Here is a 26,764-nt window from a genome sequence, read left to right as displayed (position 1 = left end):
GTTTTTTCCCCTTCTGCTGTGAGTTTTCAGGCCATCAGCTGTGTGACAATATTGACCATCAAACAAGCCGGCCTTCCACTTAAAAAATGATGTGGTTTTGTGTGCTGGCTGCGCAGAGATGCCTCATAATGATGGATATACAGTATTTGTCTCCCAGACGTCCCCACAGCGCCGTCCTTCGGAGTACACCCTCCCCCTATAGACTGCTGTAGGTGTGATGTATCATGAAGCCTTCAATTGTAATCACCAATAATGCTGCAATCCCGCGCCATTTAGACCACGGCTATTTGATGGAGCTACAGTCATTATGGCCTCGTGTGTGTGTGTGTGTGTGTGCATGGGAGTGTGTGTTGTCTCACTCAGCATTATCACTTGAATCCAGGTGCGCGGTGTTCCACGCAGGCCTTTGTGTTGCATTTGTGTGTGTGCCCTTTTTGTGAGTGCAGTTTTTGCACAATTGCAAACACAGCACTCCTGCCCCCCTAATGTGCGCCGCAGCACCCCCCCCCCCCCCCCCCCCCCCCCCCCCCAGCGGAGCTCCCAAGCATGATCGCTCCTACGAATAAGGCGTCACACAACTGACAATTGACTTAGCTGCAACCTTTGTGTTTGTGCTTCCGAACAACCGGAATGAGTTAAAATGAAGGGTTTTTATCATGACACCTCGCCATCCGACGTATCCCGTGGCAACCTCTGCAGGGTCTCCAGACCCTGCAGAGCGCCACATGTGGCCGCAGTCAAGGAAGAAATACAGGTCCATGTGAAATGATCGCTGCGATATGGAAAAAGCCAATCAACACATTCAGGTTTTTCTGTTTAATAACACAGAGCGAAACCATCGCTTAGAGGACAGCGAGGGAGCTTTTATGACATGTGTCGGCATCATAACAAACCAGGTCTCTGAGATTATGGGCAGCGAAGGCAAAGTAACCAAGTAATGATTATTAAAGGCTTGAGCGCTGAGCAACATTAACGGGCAGCTTTGAGGCTCAAGCGCCACTTTCACTATTTATCTTTTTCTCTTTTTTTTGATCTCTGCTTCTTCACTGACGCTGCCGCAACACATATGAAGCAACTGTCTGTTCGTGACTTGATGAGCTCAGGGAGAATCAGGGTCTTCTAACGAGATTAATGAAGCTTCTTGAGCGTGCCCATTATATCGGCGGCCTTCCTCGAATCGAGCGCTTCGCTCTGCAGTCAAATTCAGAAGTGCCACTGGAGAACAAACAGTAGTGTCACTGCAACATACGCTCCAGAGTACCTCAAAGCACTCGAAGTAGCCACAAGTTTACTGCTGGGACCTTCTCGTCTGCGCAACAGAGATGAGAGGGGCTCCGGTACAATGTCAACAAAGAGATTTCAATGGAGCTGTCATCTCTGTTTTTCACACTTCCAGTGGAAGTCTGCACTTGAATGCAGCTACAAAAAGATTGTGCGAATAAATTGAATATATTAATGCCCACATGCTGTGAGGAAAACCATCTAAATTGAGAGAAAATGCAGTAGAGAGATTGAGACTCCAACATCAATTCTGCCTGAAAATCCAAACACCTCCGAACGGGAGCATTATAATGATGGCTGACAGGCGTTGGGGGATCTGATCTTAAAGGAGGTCCAAGTGCAGCCTCGTTTTGATGTGCAAGATGATTCCCCCCATAGGCTGAGCTGTTTAGAGCGTGATCGGGCAGTGAAGCGAAGCGATAATATTGCACTTGTACCTCCACCCACCCGCCCACCCACGGGCACCACAAAGAGCTCTTTCTATGGATTAACTGGGCACCAGTTGCCCCTCCTGCAGGATATGTCTGAATCTTTTAGCCCATTTTATTTTAGTTTTGACAGTTTTTAAACGTCCCCCCCTGCTATTTTCTTCTTGTGAGCTCCATCCTTCCTTCCCCCAGGTCTGATGATCACCTCATGACCTATTGTGACTTCTCTTACTTTTCTATTGTCTTTAAGGGTGAATTTTTCATCCATTTCATATAACACTTGTACACTATTTGAACTTGATGTATAAAGGATTCACTGAAAAATACATGCAAGTAAATTAAAAATACATGCAGGATACAAAAAGTGTTGTGCTTAGAACATCAGGTCTTTGCATAATTCAGCTGAGTCCTAAAGCACTTGTGGTTGATTCCACATTGTGGATATCAGTATTTTATATAGGTTCACTATGGTGTTAAATTCAATAATTAAAAAACAGGTACACATTTCCACTGCATCATCTATAATGACTAATTAAGGATTTTGCTGCAGGCATCAGGCTTATAGGAAATGAGAGGAACTGGTCTGATTGGAATCAGCCCTTTAACACATTTGAATTGTGTTTGTCTCACACAATCAACCTGCCATGCTCCACTGGAGATGAAGCAGCATGAAAATACAAAATACCGGGAAAAAAAAGTCTCAGGTTCAGCTGCACCTGGGCAGAGTGAAAATAGAAGCTCTCACGTCTGAATAACAATGCACGAGCTCATTCGAGACACAGAGCGGTCTGTTAGCAGCAAAATCTGCATTCAGCGGGATCCTGCAACACAGTTACATGTTTATACCTTCAATTTGCACCTTTTCTTGAAGTTCCCTGCACCCCCCCCCCCCCCCCCCCCCCCCCCAGATCTATTTAAAGACTAAATATACATCAAAGGAAAAAAGGAAGACCAACGAGAGGGCTGGATGTGGATGAAGATTTTTTTTTTAGTTCCATACTCCAACTTCCTTTGATTTCCTTGATTTAGATGCATTTTTTTTCAGCCTCTTACAGTTTGACTGTCACGTGCAGACGTGGTAGTGATTGCACTTTTTCAAATATATGCCTTGGATCCATCTAATACCCAGCTGAATGAGCAGAAGGCCGGGTAGCTGATCAGAGACCATAGATTTTTATGCTGAAATATTCAGTCTAACGTCGAGAAAATGTCAAATCTAAAACCTTGTAATGCAGAAAAATGCATCAGTTTAGTTCACCAGTTAAATATAAATGCAAACGTATCATAAATATATTGCTATGTGGTTTTAGAACAGGTTGAGGCAGTGCTGCTGCTAGCATGACACGTTTGAATATTGGTGGGAAGGTGAAACACCAACTACAACTTTAACCCTGAGAGATTTATTGCCCAGATTGAGTATTCTGGTAAGTATGAGCTGCGTTCGGATCGCAGAAGGGAGACAGTTTGCTATGTCATGAATGACGTGTAAATCAACAAGGATTTACATATTGTCCTGGATATTTATGTGACCTGTCTAAAATAACGTATTAAATATTCTATAGGCTTGTATCACAGTGTACACACATGACAAAACAATGTCATAAACACATTAATCTTAATTTGCAGACTGAACGTTTGTTGGGGGCTTAAAATGGGGCAAGTGGTGAGTTGGAGATGCAGCTGCTGGTTGATGTTCAAAAAGAGATGTTTTCCTCCTAACATTACCGTGAACAAAAGTCACTTTATTAAGTTAAAATATTGCTATAGAATAATTAGAACTACATTTCTAAGATAATTTCACCTTTTTATATGGACCAAATGTGACTCACACGGAGCCAATTAGAAAAAAAAGTGTCTGGCTGTAAGCTGCAGTCCTTCATGCTGAAAACAAATGATGGAAATAATGTCAGATTTCAACCTTTCACTTCACTTGGCTGATCATTGTAGTGAGTCTGGAACTGTGTGATTGTGCTCACTGTTTAGGAAGCACTGAAGCGCAACAGTAGTGACATATCAGACGGAAAATATTTCAAACTGAAGCGTGGCGGCGGCTGTGTCTGGACTAAAATACAGGTGCAGACGCGTCTAATCAAAATGGTCAAATCAAGTTTAAATCTGGGGAGTGAAGTTAGTGAAAATGAACTACTTCTAATTTGTTCTCACTTTAAATGAAATTGTGTTGCTGTCTTTTGGGTAAACCTAATGCTTTTTTCCTTTTTTCAATTGGTTCTACAGCATCAAGAATTAGTTAAATGCTAAAGTGTTTAAAAAAAAAAAACCCCAAACAAATGTGAGAAAATCTAAATGGTCTCATATTGAAGGGAGGTCAAACTTTTCAATAGTAACGTTTTAGGAAAGCCAGAACACATCCGATCAATAGACCATTTTCAGGTGGGATTGCAGAGCAACCGAGAAATGAAACACGCCCTTTGAGTTCCGCCTCTAAAACTGTAAATCAATGCTGCAGATCTGTCCTAACGTTGTAAACTACGACGACGTGTGTTGTCAGCGCCGGTGACGACACGCTGGGTTCAAATGAGCACACACAGACGGCGTTAATGTAGCGGCGTGACGGACGAGGGCGAGCAGGAAACAGGAGGAAAACATAACATCAGCGGGATAAAGAGGCTGATGAATCAGTGTAAATGGGAGGCTGTCACACATATTCATCCCATACCACTGCTCCCAGTGCCCCCCCCAATGGGTCGACACGTGACAGACGGATAAGAAAAGAACATGTGCGAGCCCACAGAAGCCCACGAGGTGATAACGCAAACGACTGCCTTGACACGCGCCCACATGGCACTGGGTAATTGGGGCTCCCTGGGGGGGCGCTCTCTGGTCTTTGGTGCCAAGGGCACATATTCTTTATCGAAAGGCAGATAAATCAACTGTTAATAAGCTAGCGAGCTTGGGTGCTCTATTTATGACCGCTCTCTCCACAAGGCCAGTGCCACCAGCACAGCTGTGGATTCTCTCCCCTCCTCCCTCCCTCACACACACACACACACACACACACAAACATAGATTAGACAGACCCCCCCAACCGCCAAGATGGATGTGGCCATATAACTATGTCATGAAAGAAAAAAACTTGTCCTCTAATGTGATATATTCAGCATATTTCATCAGCTGCCCCTTTTTCCTATTAACCCATAATGGACTTAGGATCGCTGCTAAATCTACCCCACTGACACACACACACACACACACACACACACACACACACACACGTACGTACACCCTGGCCGAGGAGAACAATATTGATTCATCCACAGAAAGTCACCTTCCCCCCCCACCTCGCCCCAGCAGCTGCCTCGGGGCCCCTGGTCATTCCGCTCAACCAATTTGTATGGCTGTTGTTATTATTAGTGTTTCTCCAGCGCGGCGCTTTGGTCTCGGGGCACGGACACACCACTTTATGATGCCACGCCTAATAAACATCATTGTGATTTTCCCTCGCTAGTAATTAAGTGTGGGGCTAATTTGTCATAGTTAGTTAGAGCGCGGTGCGACGCCGCGAGGGGGCTGCCTGCGAGGCTGCGGTGACGGCGAGGGCCAGCGGTTTAGCACACCACATTCTTTCACCACCGCCACCGTGTGACTGCTGGGTGGCGGCGTGGTGCAGAGCAGTGTTTGGCTGAAGCACCAGCTCGCCGAGATTGTTTACTGCAGTTGGGTTTGCGACAATTAATGGCCTTCCGGAGAAATGGATCGGCCGATTTGTGCTTCAAAAGCTGATGAATCGCTTCGACTAAAATAAATCACAAACTCATATCTGATGCACAAATCTTAATGTGTCTGACCTGACTAATTTGAAACCAGCTTCAGAGCATCTGGAGTTTAATATAGCAATAATCCCCTAAGAGCATTTAAAAGCCTCTCTTGGGACCGACGCCTTGGGAACTGCCTTTATTTCTCCATATATCAGCACAAGATGCCAGCACACGCTGAAATGTGCATGGAAATGTTGGTGTTTTTTGGTTTTTTTAAGCAGAAGCGAGAAGAAAAGTTAGAGGAGCACATTCGGTTATTACAGTTATTAATAAATGGAGCGATAATAAAGAGCGATCATCCTGAAGAAGACAACTCCAAACTTGTAACAGAGAACTTATTATCGTTTAGTCCAGAAAAACAGAGGCCGTAACAGAACCCGTGTTCATAAACGGTAAACAATGGTTCTCTTGTGTAGCGACGGTGGCCCCATCTCCCCAAAGCCCGCCACTAAACAACGGAGGCGATGGAGCTGAAAAGATGTTTGGCTTTAAAGCCTCCACATCAGGACAGATTACAGTGCATAAACAGCAGCGAGCAGGTTTAAACGTGTCCACTCGTTTGTTCTTTTGCTATAAAAGTCCCACTGACGTGAAGCTACGCCTGCCACGGTCTCACGCCTTTGATTAGGTGTTTTTGGATGCACCCAAAAATAGAAATGTCTGTCAAACCCTGTCTGCCCTCACAGGCTCCTCCCCCTTTGCTGCACATCAACATGCAGAGGTGAGACTGTCGTTTTATCTGCCTGTCTGATTAGCTGCAAGAAGCCCCTGAAGTGGTGAAGCGTGGCGCCGGTGGCGTTTTGGAACATGCAAAATCAGCCAGCTGTTACTTTGTTACATTTCATACTGTGCGTATTCCTATTTTAGTTGCACCTTTTACTGCACTAATAACGCATTAATGATAAAATGGAAAGTTTCCTGTTAAAATTGTCACATGAACTGTACAACTGGACACTTTAACTGGACTCTTTGGGATCTTCACCTGTATATTTACCGTTTAACAGCATATTTCCATGTCTTCAAATCAACACTTTGCTGATTCCTTCTTACATTTTGGTATTTGGTATACATATTTGGTAATTCTTTCTTCTTTAGACACATTCAGGACTAATAAAGTTGATTGTATTCTGTTATATTCTAGTTTGTTCCCTGTGATTAAAGCAACTCTCCTGTTTCTGAGCTGAGTCCTCCAGCTCTCGTCTAGCTATTTTTCTTATTAGATAATCCACTGATCCCTTTTGAAAAAACATACACACACACACACACACACACACTAATTATTACACTGATGTTCTTTGGAGCCATGGTGCATTTAGCTGCACAAGCACAGCAATAACAGTTCCCACTAAAGACATTAGATTATAAAATTGAACTGGAGTTGTTTCCTGCGACGAACTGATCCTCGGGTAAATAAAACTGTAGTGGAGGAGCATCAAAAACACTACAAGTACTAAAATTAGATGAAGTGCAGTCATTAATTCATATGTAGCTGTTCCTGTCTGCTGACGCCATCAGATTTTCTGGGCTTTAAACTTTCTGGTGTTTGCAAACGCTCCTGTTTTAAGGGCTTCCTCTAAAACTTCCCCACCTGCCAAATCACGCCAATGCTGCGATCATATTGCCAACTTCAGCAAACGCAATTACGCACGTAATTTCCCTCGGCTCTTTTTTGCCTTTCTTTTCATATGAGGGGAGATTTACTCTGGACCAAAACACTCTGCAACTATTAATCCGTTGCTTTATAATTCTCTGCACAGAGAGCTTCCATGCGTGGGCATGTGTGATGTGCAGATTGATGCTTGTGCATACATTAGACCGGCTTCCCTGTATAAATAATAAACAGTGAAAAGGTTAGGGCTGACAGGAAATGTTCGCAGACCTTAGCCTTTTAACATCGCTCATGCACACATTTGTATCTGCTGCAGTGTGTGTGTGTGTATTCCCAAAGCTGTCCATCATAAGCAGAACAAATCACATACAAACCTCAATGGCACAAGACATTTACCAAAAAAGGCCATCTGCATTTTAATGACTAGTCTAATTTATCTATGGAAGGGATACAATATGACGGGAGACTGCTGATATTCCACGCGACACATGGAAATTCACATGGCTGTCTCATTTTCTGCTGATGGTAACGCTATGCTAATGGAAGCAGAATTTCCCGTGCTCCCCTCTAAATAAGCCTATCACACAGGAGGTTTGGCCAGATATTGGAAGGTGCAAACATATTTGTATGTATGCATATCACTGCAGTCACGGAAAGAGAGAAAAAAAAGTGCTGCATGCAAGGTTTGTGTTTCTGGAGCCTTTCTGGCATCTGCGGGTACTTTACAACAGTCGCTAAGTGAGGTTTATAACACTGCCATTAACCTAGGGCAGAGTGACAAATGAATGAATACCGCCAAATTTCTGCAAGTACTCACAGCAGGGAAAATTAAGGAGGACCCTCTGTGGACGTAGTTCTGGGCCCCAGCGTGTGTTCCATGCAGCCACGGAGGAGTTATTGTTGCTATGGCTGCAACAACTGTGCTCCAACTGCCGAGAAATCAGTTTCACTGCGTAGTTTGTGGATGTAAAGTGGTTTAGGTGACAGACTGGGACAGCAGTGTGTGTAATGAGAAGGCCACACTGTCATAAAACCCAGTCTGTTACCACTATATTTGCGCACGTGTGCGTGTTGGGATACATCATCTGGGTTTGTCCGGTTTTATTTACTGGTCTGGTTCATTTCCCAACAAATTGAGTTTAAACCAGCAGCTGCGCCGCGACACCCCAGCGCCTCTAAAGTAGCAGAGGTGAGAAAGAAAGGTGCCAAATGACACTTTTTCCCTACTGACCCCGAGAGTGTGGAAAGAAAACATTAAAAAAGTAGACAACGATTGGAAAAAAGCTGAAAAAATCTTCTGAAGCATCTCTCTTCGGAACAAGAAGAATAATTCAGAGGTGGGTGAATATTCATTTATATAAAATATAAAAATACACAACACAAGCACACACACACTCACACACACACACACACACACTATTGTTTTAACAGTTTAACAGATAATGTGTGGGCAATGTGCATAAATAATCCTCCTCCATCACCAAAGAAACAAACAGCAGTGCTGATATTCTTGTTAATGACCAGCAAAGTGACGAATCCCTTAAAACTAGATTCCAACGCAGGTGTGAAAATGATGGATTTAAATGAAGCTGACACCAAAGCAAGTGGTCAAATGAGTGAACAGGGCTGGAAACGACAGAGCAAGAACTGAATGTTGCTAAAGTTAGCTTAAGAAAAGAGAACTATGAATTATCATCAAGTCGTGATGCAAACCTTAGCTGACTCACTCACACGCACACTGAACCTGTGTGTTTTCCTCTCTTGGACTTATTTCTGTTTCCAGGCTTGCAGGTGTGAATGTGCGTTTTGCTGCTGCTGCAACTTTGCAAACAAAACAGCCATATTTGACTCTGACGTTCAACGCCAAACCGCCTGTGACAAAAGATTGGAGGCATTCACAGAAAGAGAGATCAGCAAATGTGCAGCAGCGATACTGGAGATAATACTACAGGATTTTCCAACATTCATACGTTTACAGTAGCATTTAGCCATATAAAACACCACCCAGTGATCTAAGATTCCCTGTCAAAACATGCAAACTGGAGGCATCCGCCCATTTGTTGGACTTTAATGGATGATTTATGTAATCAGTATAATAAGTAACCTGCAGCAAGCGGCACATTAGTGGTTCCAAATATACTCTTTCTGTCAAAAAGATGTATAAAATCACTCATGTGGCTACTTATTTCTGACTGATGGCCAAAAATATGCCTCTTTCCCACACTTTAAATAGCCGCAGCTCAGTATCTAACTGATAAAATGGGTTTCGTGTAGAGCTCAGGGACCTGACTCTCTGCTAAACTGGACCGTCTAATGAAATAAAAAAGGCTGCTTTGTGTAACACCAAGTTACCTGTAAAGGGTAAAGCTGTCCCCAGTGACACTAAATAATGCATTTAATGTGTTTTGCCTGTATGATAAAATGTGGTTCTCCCAGACTCCCATAGCAACACAGAGACGGAAGGTGGGGAGGGGGGGTGAGAACAAAGAAGAATGAGGGGAGGAAAAAACAAACACGTACGGCAGGAGAATGCAGCAGAGAGGGAGAAGAAGGAGGACAAACAACCAATAGGAAAAAAAGAGAATAGTCAAGGGAGGGCTGGAGAGGGAGGCGGATGAAAACAGAAAACACAGCGTTTGCAAACAGCAAATTAAAAACCTAAGTGCTCAACGCACCAAACCGCGTCCCAGAGGTCATGTGGGCCTTTCAGCATCTTATTCAGAGCAAATGCGTAAATACAGCCTCTCTTTAGCATTCTCACAGAAATGTAGCCAGTGCTGAAAACCTTACCCCACATCTGTCTCCATATATCTCATATATATATAGTGTTTTTTTCTGAAAGTTATATATATATATATATAACTTTCAGAAAAAAACACTTTCATATAAAACTCATTATATAAATCTCCTATTTATAGGATTTGCAATAAACCTTAACTTACGGTTTACTGCATTTGTCTATATTCTTGAGCTCTACTGGACTTGTTAAAATCATTTTTTTTTTTTTTTTGATTATAAAAGCCTGAGGCCGCCCAAACACCCCAAACCTCAGTGACCAGTCCTAACTCTAACTCTGACCCTGTCATGGTGTTTGTGCACTAAGTGTAGCATCGTTTTTGTTCTGGATAAATTTCTTCTCATGAATCCCATCGGACGCATCGGTCTTGGTGATGGAAGCATCCGGCAGTCACAGACCAGGCAGCTCCAGCACATACTCACCCCCCTGATTGGTGTTGACCGTGATGATCGCCACCTGACGAGGGAAAGAGCTCATGTCCGAGACGCCGTTGAGGGACTCGATCTCGAAGGTGTAGTTGGCGTTTGCGGAGAAGTCTGTGACAGTGACGGTGGCGTTGGTCAGGCCCAGAGGCCGTGGGAGAAAACGCAGGTCCTCCTCACACAGCTTGCAGTGGTTGGGTTCAGGGCCGCAGCGTTTGCACAGAACGTTGTAGGTGAGGTCCCGGCGCCCGCCCGTGTCGCTGGGCGGCGACCACTCCAACATCAGGCAGGTGTCGTTCAGGTTGAACATCAGGTTGCGAGGGGGGGACGGGGGCCCTGCCGGCAGGAGGAGATCCAATAGAGGGAAAACAATGATTTTAGGAAAGTAATCAGCTAATTATTGTAACTAGTCATCAGGGGAAAAAGCTTTTTGCCCAACTTTAGAGTTGGTGTTAATTATATTTTATACATTTCTCCGTCCCAATCAATCCTGATTTACTGGTCCGACAGCACTCTGTTTTCTCCATCTCTCCTGTTCTTCAAGCAAAAGGGAAATTCTGGTTCTCAGACCTGCTTTTGTGCAGCACCACTCTTCTATTGCAGGCATCAGCCACCAGCTGGCTTTATTCCATCCAACCCTACTGTATGTGTACAGTGTGTAAACGTGCTCGTGTGTTAGAACGTTTCTTTTGCTTTTGAGTTGGTTTGCTGCTGGAAATCAACGTCCCTCATCAATGTAGACGAACCATTCGTTTCAATTCATTTAGGAAGGTTCCATTAAGACTTGACCTATTGTGTGCTAATACACTTATAAAAATAAAGGCACGGGGCCCACAGATGATCCCTGAGGAACACCACAGAGCCCTGAAAATGAAACAATGTTCTTTAAAGAGATGGTTTAGGCCAAGTTCTTCTTATCATACCATTTGTTTCTCATAGTTTACATATGTATTGATCACACACGTTTCTTTCTTTTCCCCTTTCGGCCAATATGTTAATCAGCTTAAACTTGCTCTTCATTTTCTGAGTGATTTTCGGGTGAAAGAGACAATGATTGCACATTAATTTGACCATTTCCCCCATTTAGGAATCATGTGAGATGCTGCTTTACCTCCTCATTTACTCTCTTATATTACTGGTATTCACTGCAGCACAGTTAGGCCGCCTCTGTTTGAATGCATATGTGTTGAAGTGAGGAGCGAGCTGTCAACCGGGTGGAGTTTATAAGGCCTGAGGGATTTTACCATTCCTGTCCTGCCCAGCTCACTGTCTAACCTGGACTATAAGGTATTTCCTTCTCCTTCACCACCCATTTATCCATCTCTCTCTCTCTCTGCCTTCACTAAAAACACAGCAGAGAGCTCCTCCCCTGTTCCTCCACTTCTGTCAACGTATGTCCGTTCTCTCCTCCTTTATCTCCGCTCTGCCTCTATCAACCATTATCTCCCCTCCTTGATTCTCTTCATCGAGGAGAGTGCACCCACCTTCCCTCCCGCTGAGAGAACCCACTGCCATCAATCAGCTTCTCGTCTCCTCTCGAGGGAGATTGGTATCTGCAGCCTCCTCCATTTCTCCCTTCGCTGTCTCCTGCATCCACTTTCTCTCCACCTGTGACATCGTCTTTGCTCGTTCCTGCTTTGCTTTTGTCTTACCGGCCGACCTCCCCTGCTCTTTAATTCTATTTATTTCCCCCCTCAGACCTTCAGTAAACAGTTTATCTTCTGTCCTACAAATTTCAGATTAAATTGTCAATAAAGTGCATCCCGGCTGTCACACCTGGGATTATTTTAAAAGCAGCATTTTCCCCCAAAACTGACGAGAGAAGGAACAAATAACAAAAAAGGCAGTACTTGCCGCAGTATGTAGCACCAAAATAAAATATCAAATTATGCAACATCTCTATGAAGCTGACCTGAATGTAGACTCAAATGCCAGTTTTACTCTTTAAAAATTAAATTTACTTTATTTCTATGTGTGTGCGACAGAAGAATTCAGCTGAAACTAGAGAACATTTGTCTTCTTTCTCAGTCTTTTCTTGAGAAAACTGTTTGATAGCTTGAGGTTTTCAGGGTTAGTTGCCATTCAAAACAATGTGGTATCACAGGGGTTTGTGCAGTGTTAAAGGTTGACGTTTGAGAGTTGTGCCTTTTTACGGAGCAGAAATAAATCTACCAAGCCACCTCTCTTTCAGAATTGTGATAAATAAGTTGGGAACAGGTTTTGAGGAAGGTCTTGCCTCATCTGTTCTGGATGAAACAAGGAAATAGAACTCTACATAAGATTTTCTCTGCAAACAGCGCATGTCCCATGGAAGATCCACAGCCTGTCTGCAGCAGCTTGGCTTTGTCTTTCAGTAAAAGACAAATACACCATTTCACCCTGTAGAGCTCCCAGACATTGCCCCCGTCTATCTCAGTGACAGCTAAATAGCTTTTTAATTAAAGGGGAATTAGTCCGGTTAAACTGTAATTTAATGCAAATATGAAGTCGTAATGACAGTCAGTGAATCATCGTTGAAGATGAGGCAGCAGAACAAAAGCCATGTAATTCATCCGGAGACTCTTTAATGCACACTTTCACACAAAGATAAGTCCTGGAGACGAGGCTGGATTTACGGCTGCAGCGAGTCTCTAAGAGGCCGCAAGAGCGTTCCACGAGCTCGATCGATACCAACTATCTGTTGTAAGTAAACACAAAGGGCCGGTCGCTGCTACTCACGTGTACAAGCCATGGTGGGCGGATCTTTGTCAGCCCTGTAAAAGCCCCTCTCGCAGTGACAGGCGGCAGAGCCTTCGCCGTAGCTGAAGCTGTGGGGAGGGCACTTTGAACACTTGATGTTTCCAGCATACGCTTTGTAGAAGCCTGGGTGACACGCTGGTGGGGGCAGAAACACAGCAGCATTACACAAAGCAGCATTACAGGGAGGATCCAGCATGAAAACGCAAATAAATACTATCACACCATACACTCTAAAACTTGGTGAGGGTCTGGAGATGTTGGCATTTAGCAGAATCTCTTTCAAGTATTTTCGAGGATTTCATTTTTGGAGATCACTTGTAAGTCAAAGTTTTAATATTTCAAGGTTTTATGATTATAAATGAAGTACTGTCTGACTGTCTCTGAGATGTTGCTTTGTGTGTTGACAAAGTTTGAATATGTAATTTGGTGCATCGTAACAAGATAATCTGTCTCCACGTGCATGTTAGTGTCCGCGCTGCCTGTTTGTCACACCACTTTCCCTGTGCGACCACAATTTAAATGAAAAAGGTCTAAGTGTGATGTGAAAGATCAATAACCAGAAGCATGGGCTGCTCAAACGTTTTATTTATGAAGGTTCATCTGGAAACGATGTCACAATGTTCTTCACAGGAAAGAAAGACAAAGATGCACAATTACTGCATTAAAAGCCAATTCACAGAATGATTTCTGCCAAACCATTATTACAATATGAATGAAAACAAACACTGTTTTGTCATTTACAAGTAAATATATGATAAAAATCAAAATTTACAAGCATCATTGATGTATTAGCATGACAGACAAGAGGTAAAAAAAATGTCTTGCAAACACATTCAATGAAAAATAATGACGCCATTAACCATTAAACAGCAGCAATAAATGAGAAACAATGAATAAAATATGGACAGAAAGGCATGCAATGTTAGGTGTAGAGGTACATATTTCATGTTTAAAGCCCCTGAAAGCCAGAGTTTTACATCAAAATGGCACTGAAATGATCTAATCTTTTGCATAAATGGAGAAAATAGAATAATTTGTAACAATTTGTGGTTGGAAAAGTTGTTAAACCTTGTAAACTGAGCAATCCTTGTCAAATATGTCAAATGTAACCACTGGGTTGACCCCAGAGGATCACATTAATGGCTTTGTGGCAGCTGAAGTGTAGGATATTGTTAAATCAAGTGATCAAACAGTTACTGTTGCTTGAAAATGTTGCAATTGAAATAATGTAGCCCAGAACAAAACTAGTCAAAATCTCACTTTTAACATCGGATGGAAGGTGAAAAGTAAAAATGATTAAATTATTTCAATATTGGCAGGGTGACGTTTTCGTTTCAAAGCAACCCGCCGCGTCAAATGCATCCGCAGGCGTATGAGAATGAGCCAATCATCCCTGTTGAAACCAGCCATTAAAGGCTGCTGTCAGGACATTAGCGGCGCGTCCTCAGACCTGCAAAAGTCCAGCTCCTGGTTAGATTTCCATTGCTGCCGCTTGTCACAAAATGCATCGTTTTAACAAGGTAACACAAGCTGAGCCATTTAAAGGGATTCAGCTTGAAGCGGAGAGTGCTGCCAGTGATAAATGGAGCAGCAGGGAGGACGGACACTGGACACCGTGACCCTTCCCATCAAATAAGCACAATTAGGAGCCGGTTAAAAAGATTCAAATGCACTTTTTTAAACTCTTACTCTCATTGAAATGAGACCTGAGTCTGTAGAGAAGGATGCCGTAATTCAAAATACTCAAAATACTAAAGCAAATCCTCCCAGATCCGGATCGTATTTACCAGGGTCTGTTCCCCTCAATGGACTATGAACAGGATGCGTTTTTTACTTGCAGTCACACATTTGTGGTGTTTCTGGCTCCAAGCGAGAATATTAGTTTTTGATTAAGTTATCATCCCTTATTTTCTCTTCATCCAAACATCCATTATTGCTGAATCCTTCAAGAACTTCTATAAACACCAAAATCAGGTCAGTTTGGAAGCTAGTGTGGAAAAACGTAATGTTACAAACCACAAAGTATCAAAAAACATCAAGTTAACTGTTTATAAAAACACAAGGAAATATAAAATTTAGATTTTTAAGATTGTGAAAAAACATACTACCAAGAATTTCAGTGCAAAACAGGAAATAACAATGAAAACACACTTCAGCGACAACTGAACCAACATCTGGACACACACAGGACAGTTTTCACCTCACCTGAGTGTCCATTTTTAGTATTGCAGGTAACCAGCACTGAGACAGATGTGACACCAGTGGGTTTGGATGCATTTAGAAAAACAAATACCAATTGAGAGGTGATCTGGTTTCATTCTGAAGTGGACGCAGACATTTTTTTTCTGATGAAGAGACACAATTAAGTACATAAAAATGAAACCAGCGTCCACAATCTCCTGCTGAAATACACGTGGAGTGGTGACGAGTGGGCTCCCCTTTAGTGTGTCATTAACCTCTGATACCGACATGTCCTTGAGACAAAATCTGTCAGCCTAAATCCCCCCCCCCGCCAACTGGACCCAGTTTCAGTCCCTGTCAACCTAAATGACGCCTCTGTCCGACCTTCGCTAAAGTGAGGGGATGTTCCCCTCCGAACCAGGCGGTGTCCGGCTGCAATCTGTCTGGACCAGGCTGCGGTCCAGGGCCATAAATGATGCTGTACAATGGCTGACCATGCATCACCTGAGAACGGACACACATACGGTGGTAACGAGGTCGCTGTGCGCACACACACATACACACACACACACATACACCCATGCATATATTTTTACTTCTATCTTTTTGAGGACTTTCATAGACTAAACTCGATTTTAAAATTCTAGCCCCAATTTTAGAACCTTCAAATAGTCCTTTCAAAACAAAATCCTCAATTCCCCCAAATGTCCTTACTTGTCGAGTACAGTGATAATTTTGGCACTCCTAAAATGTAGCAAGTATAAGAACACACACACACACACCGGAAAGAAGAGCAGCCTCTGAGATTTTAAAGACGACTTTAAAAAGAAGCACAGAGCTGCAACACTGATGCATCTTATGCTTTACTCTTTCCTTTATTTACCCTGCTTTTCTCATCATGCACCATGAGCCATACAGTTGCAACACTCTGCATGTGTGGCTGCTGATGGAGAGCAGAAAGAAAAGAGGCAGCAGGGCAGGGATGAATGTGGGACACTGTTCTATCACCTGCCACTCGGAAGAAAAATGATCTCTCTTTTTGTATATATATATATATGTAATATACTGTATCATGATAATGTCCTCCTGAACCATTGGTCTTGAGGGCTCTGGGCCCTCAACCCAAGGTTAATGAGATCTGGAAGTCATCCAGAACATCATCTTCTGGGCCTTGACACTCAGGGGCAGAGCAGACTGGTTTGTCTGACTGAGCTCACTGGAGCAGAACAAACCCAGAGCAACTGTCTGCGGGCCGTTGCTTGTTAAACGTATACTTTTTATTCTCTGATCAGGTGTCTAATAAATATGAAAATAACACTTCCAGTGCCACCCGCGTTTAAAGGTAACTCTGTTCCCTTTTTTGTCCCCACACATGTGCTTCATGTGTAAATGATGATGACGTTTTGCAGCCTGCAGCCGATGACGTTGAGGGGGGGGGGGGCTCCTCCCCCCGGCGATCAGCGGAGAAGAACAATTCCAAGAGGAGCACAATTCTGCAGCATTTACTTGCAGAACCACATCAACAAATGTTGCAGAATAGTTCAGCTCTTGAAATCAAAGGCGGCGCGGTGAGGCGGGGATGCGAGAGGATGACAGACCATTGCAGAAATGGCGACACCATAAGCAAGTTGCAGCCTGGAATTCATTGCATATGGGAAGGGGGGAAAATGGAAAGCGTGGCATATTTTCTGCTTCTCACTGATGATATTAGAGATGTTATAAATTGGACTTTCCGAGATCTGTATTTTGACAGCAGAATAACCGAAGTCTTCATCCGTCCCTGTGCGAAATAACACTCATCATACTTCAGAAGTGGCAGATTGAAGCCCCGTTTGTGTTGTCAGGCGATTGGCTTCCAAACAAACAAACAAACAAACAAACAAAAAGGAAAGATGTCAATATCTGAGCTGAGACAAACAGCTTTTGGTTCTCTTCATAGGTCCTCGGTGCTCCTGGAGGGAGAATGGGCTGGATAATGAGGAAACAGCACCAAGTTTTGGGCTCCTCTCATGTCAACCCGCCATGGCTCTGAATTAAAATCAGGCCTCTCGTTTGTGTCAGTCTATCTCGCCCGCTCATTAGCCATAATCCTTCTTTTCATTAGCCAAAGGAGATGAGCACGGCCGCTGATTTGCACTTTAGGATTAGTTGGGGGGGTCCTCCAACAGATCTCTGCTGAAGTGAAGAGAATAGTGTTTACTCAGTCATCAACGGAGGACGAGATGATCTGTGCCGCCGACGCCCTGTTTTTGTTCTCTGTTCTTTTGGCAGCAACGCAGAACTTCAGCTATTCTGACTCAGCGATGAAGAGAAAGATAATCTCGCTCCACAATTATCTTGTTCTTTCAATGTTTGGAGATCATTTACTGTCTCTTCTCTGACATTGTCAATTTAACAACTCATGTTTGGCGTTTTAAGATTATTTTCACCGACATGCTTCACGTGCAGAATCAAGTTGCGAGAATAAATGAGATATAAACAATTGGCCAAGACTGTTTATTACAGGTAATTGACTTCATTAGCTTTGTTTTAATGCAAGGAGAAAAGAAGGTTGAGAAATGACGACCAGCAATACTCCAGAATACCCGTTTCATCGAGCAGATGTAGCCGGCTTTGGTGTTACTGGCTTGATAAAGGATTTTAATCAGTTGTTTTAAAGCTCCCGAAGGCCCTTAAATCAGCGACTAATACTGCTTCTTCTTCAAGAGTACAAAGCTTTTATTAAACGCTGCAAGTGTCACCAGCTCCGGCTTCCTTTTCCCGGGTCTTCACTTCTCGGTGTGCTGTTTTCATTCTGGCAGTCTTCAAATTCACGATCTGTCTGCCCAGTATTTATACTAGTGGAGATAAAGCAGGGAGGGGGGAGCGGCGACAGACGCACAGATAAAGAGCTCATTTACAACCAGACAATGAGACCAAGATGAAAACGCCAAACGTTTTTGCCCTTCAGATTGGCAGATGGGGCCCCACTTGTATATCAGCAGCATTATCAGAGAGAAAGATCTTGTTACGAGCCCGATCACAGGTCGCATTGATCCCTTTATGAGCGTGTTTACAACAGCAGAGATGGCTTCTGGTGCCCAAAAGCCCTGACAGAATAGTAAACTGCCCAGAAGATATCAGCTAACCCGGAGCAACTGCTCTCTAAATCTTATTCTGAGGACAATACAGTAGCTTGAAGAGGCTTTGGGATGGATGGTGACCAAGGTGCAGACTTACTGCGGCAGGTCTGATCTGCACTGGGATCTCCCTGATCACCACAGTAAATCTATTGCAGCGCTTTTCTTGTTGTTGGCAGTTACTAGTGGGACATGACATTTGTTAGCCTGCGCACTCCAGGGTGATCCATTTCTTTAAAGGGAAAGGGAAAGGATGAATAGATGGAATTTGACTCCATAATGTCTGCATCTGCATGCCCCAGTCACACTAACTGGGAGCACGAACACCGGACTCTGTCCTATTTGTTGTTGACCTGTTTTAAAAAAAAATGCCGCAGTGCCACCGTGGCCACAGTTCAAACTTTAGTTTATAAAAAAAACCCTTTATTTATTTAAAAGGAGCCTGCTAGAATTTGTGCTTCTGTATCATCTCAGAACCAGGCTGAGAAGCTGAGGGTTCTCGGTTCGAGCCCCAGTGCGGACAAATGATGAAACGTGTTCTGGTCATAGGGGAAGGCGTCAAAACACCTTCAGAGCAGTGCCGAGGCACCCTTGAGCAAGATACCGAGTCCACAGATGCTCACTTAGGTCCCTGCGATGAACAGGCATCCCACCCAGGGGTGGACCCTGCCTACACACATGTGAGCACCCTCCCTGTGACCCCGAAAGGGCTAAAGCAAGCAGGCAGGAAGATGAAATGATCAACGTTCCCAAACTACCAAACTCAAAGTGTTGGCAACAGTTCGCACCTAGCTAAGCACAAGCGCCCAAACTGGTGGCAGGCTTTTATAAATATTAACCCTTATACATAGATTTTTTGAGCCTTTTTAGCAGATGATTGATTAAACAACAAAGAGGCAAACAAACCTTAAAGCTAGTGGAGTCCGCCAAAGGTAAACAAGCCTGTGGGTGACAAGAATCTCTGTGGGGGTTGTGGGCATCTATGTGTATTTAACGTTATTAAAAGCAGAACTCTTTTCTTCACTGCTTTCTATTCATATTCAATACACCTGTTTTATAAGGCCATGATACTGCAGTGTCTCCTTGAACATGCATCATTGTATGCATGTTTAGGCTCAGTGGATTTATTATCCATGGTTATCATGATTTAGCCCCAAACTTTCTTTCTTTCTGCCTTCCTTCCAAAGGATTGATGCTGATTGCGCTTTTAACACGCTGTTAAATCGACAGCAGATCGTCTTTAACAGAGGTCGCATTAGCATAAAGGCTTTCCTGTGGAAAATAAAGAGCCGCGTTGTATTCGGGGAAAAAAAACACAAACAAAAGAGGCAGATAATGACACGGCAGCCTTTTAGCAACATCAACAACAGGGAAATGGAGCTGGAGTGAAATTAAAATGGATCAGCCAATTTAAATGACGCTCCACCTCTGTCTTTCTCTCTCCGCCTCGGCTCCTCTTTTACCTTTCTCAGCCTCACAGAAAAAATTCCCAGCATCTAATCAGCCATGTTCCATGGGTCAGGGGGTCTTGGTTTAAACATACTGCAGATTACTCGCCTAATTTCTATAGAAAAACGAAGACACACACAATAAGATGCCTAAAAGATCTTATACGGTAAATGACGTGAAATCAACGACGTCAACTAAACCTCATTATCTAATAACATTGTCAGCGTGTTAGTAGCATTTCTGTGCGGAAGAATGCAGACATCAACCTGAGGATCTTCCTTTATTTGATCATTTATTTATGTTGTTTCATTATTCATTGTGCTGCAGTGTTGCGTAACACCTACTCTGTTCTAAAGGTGAGCCTAGTCTCCTTAAAGATCAGTATTTTACTAATAAAAATGCTGTTTACTAATAACCAAATAAACGAATGAATAAATAAATAGTGGTTTAAGTGAAGTCATTTGGGATGATGGAGCACCACTTCATGGAGCGACTGGGAAACATTTGCCTGTAATTAGTGGAGAATGAGCATAAATGGAATAAGAGCGTCTCTTGTTAATGATGTGATGTGGACGCCGTCTACACCCACGCTGCTGTGACAGTTGTTTACAGACTAATAATACCAAAGCTATTTTATGTCGAGCCACCTTTTGGTAGCATCGCATTAAAAAGGAAATAGTCGAAATCAAACTCCAGGTTGAATCGAGCAATTTGCCAATCAATGGAGCAGCGCCAGATCTGTCTCATGTGACCATCCGTGCAAGATATGTGGGCATGCTGTGGGAGGAAAAATGTAAAATAACAGCATAATTATCTGCTGCAGGAAGGCTCTAATTCTCTTTTTGCTGTGTTTTTTGGCTTATTTATGAAGGACAGTGAGAGAAAAATCACAATGTGGAGGGAATTTTGTCAGTTTTGCCAAAATGAAAAATCTGTTTTCAGTGTGCGCGCGCATGTACACATAAGTTAAAATAACCTTAGGAATCATATTTCCAATGAGATAGCAAAATAAGTGGCACATGAGTAAATACCTGCAGTAACCATGGTAACTGTGGCAGACAACAACAGCTATTTCTGAATAGATATGACTTATTTTGATATTTTCAGTATATATTACATCCATTTATGAAGCTACATAGCTGCTATTTTCCTTGAAATAGGATACAGCAAAATAACACAACTGTGCAGCCCAACAGCTGTTTCCTCAATAAAAAGAAACATTTTTTAGCAGCTCTCTCTGTTGGCTGAAGTTAAACATTTGCCTTTGTTTCCTCAACGATCCGGTCGGAGTCGGAACGGCGACACGGGTTCTTTGGTGGAATAAAGACAGAGAAAAAAGATCCAGAGTCGGTGCAGTCACATCCACCTTTTGCTGCACCTCTAACTCACCTGCCGGAGATGAAACAGCTGCAGCAAAAAGTCCAGGATCAGAGTTGTGAATATTTGGGATATTTGGTATTTATGGAACATGCATGCTGGTAATGAAAACATCCACGGAGCCGCCGCTGGGGGTGAGAACACAAGCTGGTATGTGTGTGTGCACTCAGAGGACGGAGGCGTGCGAATGCAGAAGTGCGAGTAGGTGTTCACTTGCATGGACGAGTGCTTACAAACTGTGCACGTGTGTGAAATGAGTGTGAAGGTCATGAGATTTGTTTTTCTTTTTTTCATATTCAGAGCCAAAGATCAGGAGGGGAAATTTATCCTGCTGCAAAATATTAGATAGCTGCCTGCTGAAAATGAGGAAATTTGGGACGTTTTCCAGCCAGCTGTTAATACTTCAGGGAGTGTGTCCTTGTGGGAACTTGAGTACTTTATAGCACACATTCGAAAGGCGAAGATGTGAGATATTACTATCTATACACGAATAATAAGAATAGTGAGGAAAATAATGAGTGCTGTTGCTAAAGATTGATCCTGGGCGAAGGCTGGGCTAGAATATGGATCAAGATAAATAGTGCTAATGAGTGTTTCACTGTGAATAGTAATAATCATGCACAGTTGAAAAAAGCGATAATTTAAAACAATTGTTTACACGTTTCAAGTCATGAATCAGATTTCCTTTAATGTGTTTGTAAATTTATTCTCCGTGTAGCATTAGCTGTCCCAATGTGGGAGATAGCAGATATTAACACCTCGTCAAAGCCAATTTTATGTGATATGTAATCACCTTCTCTTAGAATCTGCTACAAAAACTTCATTTTATCTGTTACAACAATCACTTCATAAAAGAGAGAAGCTCAAAATGGATGCAAAAACAGCTGGTTTGAACTTATAAACAGTGAATGTCGCCTGTATATCGTCTAAACTCAGCCAAAAAATGGCTGGATTTTCGCACTAATCATGATGCTCAATGACACGTGTGCAGATGTGTGTCGATGTTCTGAAGTGAGACTTGTCATTATCTGGTGTACTGAGACATAATGTATAATCGACAGAGAGCCTACAGCTGCGGGACGTATAGTTGCTGTTATGATTGTTATAAATTACATGGACGCTTGGAAACTATGAATTAAATAAAAAAAACACTACAATAAACACAGTATAGTGTCCAATATACATTGCAGCATCAGAATAATTATAACCTTTCATCTACTTGGTAATAACTACTTTTATTAAATGACATTGTGTCACTGGTGAGCTATAAACCACACTGACTGGATCACGTTTGCTCCTAAAAACCTGTCATTTATGCCCGTATAATCCCAAATTACATACACTTCCACACACGGTTGAGCAGGCAGTATATCCTCCTCAGATCCCTCTCTGATCTATACGGTGTAATAGTGTTTAATAAGGCTGACATTACGCCGAGATAATCCCGCTCTCTCATGCATCGACACACAACCAATTCCATTTCCACCGCCTCAGCTGTTTTCCTGGCGCTCAAAAAAAAGAGCCTATTTCAAGAAGAGAAGTCCAGGGTGCAAAATGAGGCCTCCAATATCAATTACCACTGATGGGGGAGAGGGGTAGCCGGCGGACACCACCTTTCCTAAATTCGCTTGCTTTCTTTTTCATTTCGGCTCAATATGGTTTTATATTATGAGGTGATAAGGCTTTATGATGAGGAGGAATTCTTCACAACTGGGCTGACGCGGTGCAGGAGTGGCAGACGATACAGAGCAGAATTAGAACTACGTTTATATTCTTTTTCTGATTCCCTCTTTTTTGTCCATTTTGAGCATTTCCAGACTCAGCCAGGGTGTTTTGCTCCCTCGGTGCACTTTCCCTTTTCCCCTGTGGTAGCGGCAGCTTGTGAGTGAAACATTGCTTTACTTAAGATCCACCACATGGACACAATAAAGGCAATAAAGGGATGACAATAAAATACACTGTAGAGACACTGGGAGCTATAATGTTGTGCATAATGCAAGAATAGGAACAATTTACAGAATCCTCCAAAAGCAGTAGTTTATGTCATATGCTTGATAAGAATTCGGTTGTATTCACAGACGTGAACTCCAATTCTTTGAGAGGCCCCAGCTCCCTGTCCAGGGATGGATGTCTGAGACTGGGAGAGAGTAGTGAGAAATGGTCCAAGACCAACTCATGAAACTAATGCTGCTGAAGTATTATGGAGCTGACAGAACATGATACGGGCCAAGGTCAAGACCAAGGCAGAGAACAAGGTCTGAACTCAATATCGAGGGCCTTACCACTCCAAAGTCTCCAGACATCTCACCAAATCCAACAAAGTGGCAGTTGTCCCGCTGCAAGAGACACAGTGAGTTTCTGACACCAATCTCAGGTCCAGCAGGGCAGATGGCTGCACTCTCCCCTATCCACCGACACACCAGAGACCCAGGAGGGTGTAAAAGGAGGAGACCTGCTGCACAACCTATGGACCTCGGTGAATAGTTTTTCTCACTGGAGTCGGCTGCTTCAAAGCCTCTCTGAAGAAGTGGAGCCTGTCAGACAGTGCGGCATGCAAGTGTGGTGAGCCTGAACAGAATGCAGAGCATATCATCATCGGCTGCCCCTTTTCCAGCCCAGAAGTGGCGCCTTCAACCCGTGACCAGAGATGAGGGCGTGGCTGCGTGACAGAGTTGACCATCTGATGATCTATGAAAGAAGGCCGAAACTCTCTATTTTGAAGATGACTTAAAACATTTGTTTTTAAGCTCTAGTTGGACTCTGTCTCTCTCTCCTCATTGTTTTGGTCAGTATTGGACGTCATCAACACGGGTTCTTGGGTCATTTTTGTGCTTCTCTCTATCTCTGCCGTGTTGACTGGCCCCTCTGGCCTGCGCAGTTCTACGTATTGCATATAACGAATGTATTTCCATACATGATGCATGTGTCTGTTTTGTCTTTTTGTCCTTCCTTCTGCACCATCTCTCCTTCTCCTCCTTCCTTCACCCGGCCGCCGTCAGCAGGAGAGTCTCTGGCATGTGAGCCTGGTCCTGCTCAAGGTGTCTTCCAGTTAAAAGATAATTCTTCCTTGCCACCATGGCTTGTTGGGGGGGTCGGGCTCTGGGTTCATACATTGCTCCGAGAGAAAATATTTATTATGACAGAAGCTACATGAATAAAATATATGGTGTTATATAAAAATAACACCAAATGTGATCTTGGCTCATTTGTTAAAGAACATTCTTTGGCTGCAGCTGTGAATAACAAATGTTGCTTCTCCTCATTCTAAAAACATCCAATCCCGATGTTGTTGAAACTGTCTGAATACAGCTTGATTTCCAGCACACACTCTGCAGTCTGGTTCCGCATGTGAACACACAGCTTCTGTTTAATGGCCCTCTTAGAGAGAGATAAGGTGCGTATCAATTAATAAAATCTGAGTTTTGCCTCCGACTTTCCTGGGATCTCAGTACAAGCGGTGTCGGCGTGCAGCTCTGGCTTTTAGAAATAACGGGGCTGTCCCCAGTTTGTGTAATCAGTTTAGTGATATTGCATTGACGTGGAACAGGGGGTGTAAAATGCGTTATTGCTTTTTAACTGAACACAGTGGGTAAACTAATGTTCTCAACATGATCGATAAATCACATCGGAACACATTGACTCCCTGCCAGCTGGAAAATTAAGCAGTAGCTGGGCCTCTCCTCTGAAACAAAAGTGCAAATACTGTAAGACCGTTCAGAATAAATCCGTCGGTCGTGTGAAAGTGCCAGAGATTTTTGCAAACAGACGTGTTGTCCAAGACAATAAATAAGCGGGTCTTTGCTTAGCAAGGGAGGTGTTTACATACAATTATACTGAACAGAACATGGTTCCTCCGGTGGTTCCTCAGGCTCAGACCTGATGAGATCAGCGCCACACACTTTCTGTGCCCGTCTTAATAAACCTCACATTCATTGTCCACCTCCTCGCTCACGCCGCGGGAGGTTAAGACAGCTTTGGAAAAGTCTCCCGTTGTTCACTAATCATGTTGACCACCATCAGCCAAATGAAAGCTGTCGCCGCCACCGTCGGACGCCATCGGACCGAACAATGTGGCTTCCAGTGGTTAAATGGGTCCACGGCGAGGGGCTGTTCCTATCATACTCTGTCATGTGCATATCGCTGTCAAACCAGGCCCTCGCGAGTTCTATTTGAGGCGGGTGGATGTTCTTATGTTGTCTTCCCATAAAGCTTTCTAGCAGATTTCACAAGTATGCTTTAATCATCATGGTGCAGTAATGCAGTACATGCACTGCATTACCGGGCAAATTTTTAAATGACATGCAATATTGGATTAAAAAAATCGCTTCCAGAACTTTTTTCTTACGGTAAATCACAAAGTAAAGAAGAACCTCCACCCTTAAATTAAATGCAAAAGCAACACTGCTTGGTACAGGGATTTAATTAAGGACATAACTGCATGCTTCCCTTAAATGAAACCCCAGTGACATCCTCCTGCAGTTCAAATACATTAGAAAAATACTTGGTGTCAGGAGAAGATGCTGCAGCCAATTAGCCTATCCACAGGTTAGGCTGAGGTTGTGGAATGGAATGGATATTGTGCAGGACTTTATTAAATTTCTTAGGGAACACTTCAGGTACAAGTGTGTTTGTGTGTGAGGAGTATGTATCTACAACCACTCCCTTAGGTCTAGAGCAGTCAAAAGAATCCAGAATATATGAAAACATGTAGTTTCATTGAAGGACATGGATGCAGACAGAGACAGCAAACATACTGTAGTACGTACCCATGTGCAGACACCTGGTGCTGCAAGAGAAAATGAAAGCTCCTAGGATCCCTTACTGCTAAAATATTGTTTAATGATGAAGTAGAGGAGAGGAAGATTTTAATTAGCCCAGAAAAGAAGCTTCATTAAACCTCTCTGCTGGCCTCTGCTGTCCTGCCAGGCACTGTCCTGCTGTAAAGCCACCACTGCCATTAGCTAGAACCACACAGCAACAAGAAAAAAAATCAAATAAACGCTCAGATCAGCTTGACACGGCTGATTGCCCTGTAATTTTCTCGATGCACGGGGATTTAAAGTGGCATCTGCTGAGTCAGCCTCTCTGGGGGGTACGCGGCATGTTGTCAGCTGATGCAAAGCCAATTTTTGATTTGCAATGAACTCAAGTCTAGGGCACGTCAAGGCCATTTTGTTCTCACCCATACAAGGTCTTCAAATTCAAATGGTTTAAATTCCATCAGTTAGCCACAGGTTAGTTTTAGAACAACTTACCTCAAGTATTTAGCAACTATTTCTGCCAATATAGCATCTGTAATATGATCAATAATGCATCTGGGGTCTTGAATGGCTATATTCATAATTTACAATCAAGATGCATCATGCAATATTGGAACCTACAACCTGGGCGTGTAAACTCCATCAATCAATATCTCGTAAAAGAAAAAAAAAAAAAAAAAAAGTTAAAAGCATCCACAGCATTGCTGAATTAGATTTAGAGCATACAGATATACAACCTGATGTGAGTTATGGGTGTAGTCACACAACCTTTGAAATGCAGCATTTAATTTTATTATGTTTTTTAAACATAATATTAAAAATGCCA

General features: G+C 43.1%; 1 protein-coding gene across 1 annotated transcript in view; it reads right to left on the bottom strand.

Moving 5' to 3' along the window:
• Positions 1–26,764, bottom strand: part of epha6 (eph receptor A6) — a 96,927-nt gene that overhangs the window by 30,485 nt on the left and 39,678 nt on the right. Inside the window, exons 4-5 of the mRNA XM_029840020.1 lie at positions 13,032–13,187; positions 10,314–10,649 (exon numbers count right to left, since the gene is read on the bottom strand). Of these exons, the coding sequence (XP_029695880.1) occupies positions 10,314–10,649; positions 13,032–13,187 (492 nt within the window). The remainder of the gene's footprint in view (positions 1–10,313; positions 10,650–13,031; positions 13,188–26,764) is intronic.

This window comes from Takifugu rubripes, chromosome 1 (genome assembly GCF_901000725.2).
Source record: "Takifugu rubripes chromosome 1, fTakRub1.2, whole genome shotgun sequence".
Lineage (NCBI taxonomy): Eukaryota > Metazoa > Chordata > Actinopteri > Tetraodontiformes > Tetraodontidae > Takifugu > Takifugu rubripes.
The sequence above is the reverse complement of the archived record's forward strand: the minus strand, read 5'-3'. Positions and strand labels throughout refer to the sequence as shown.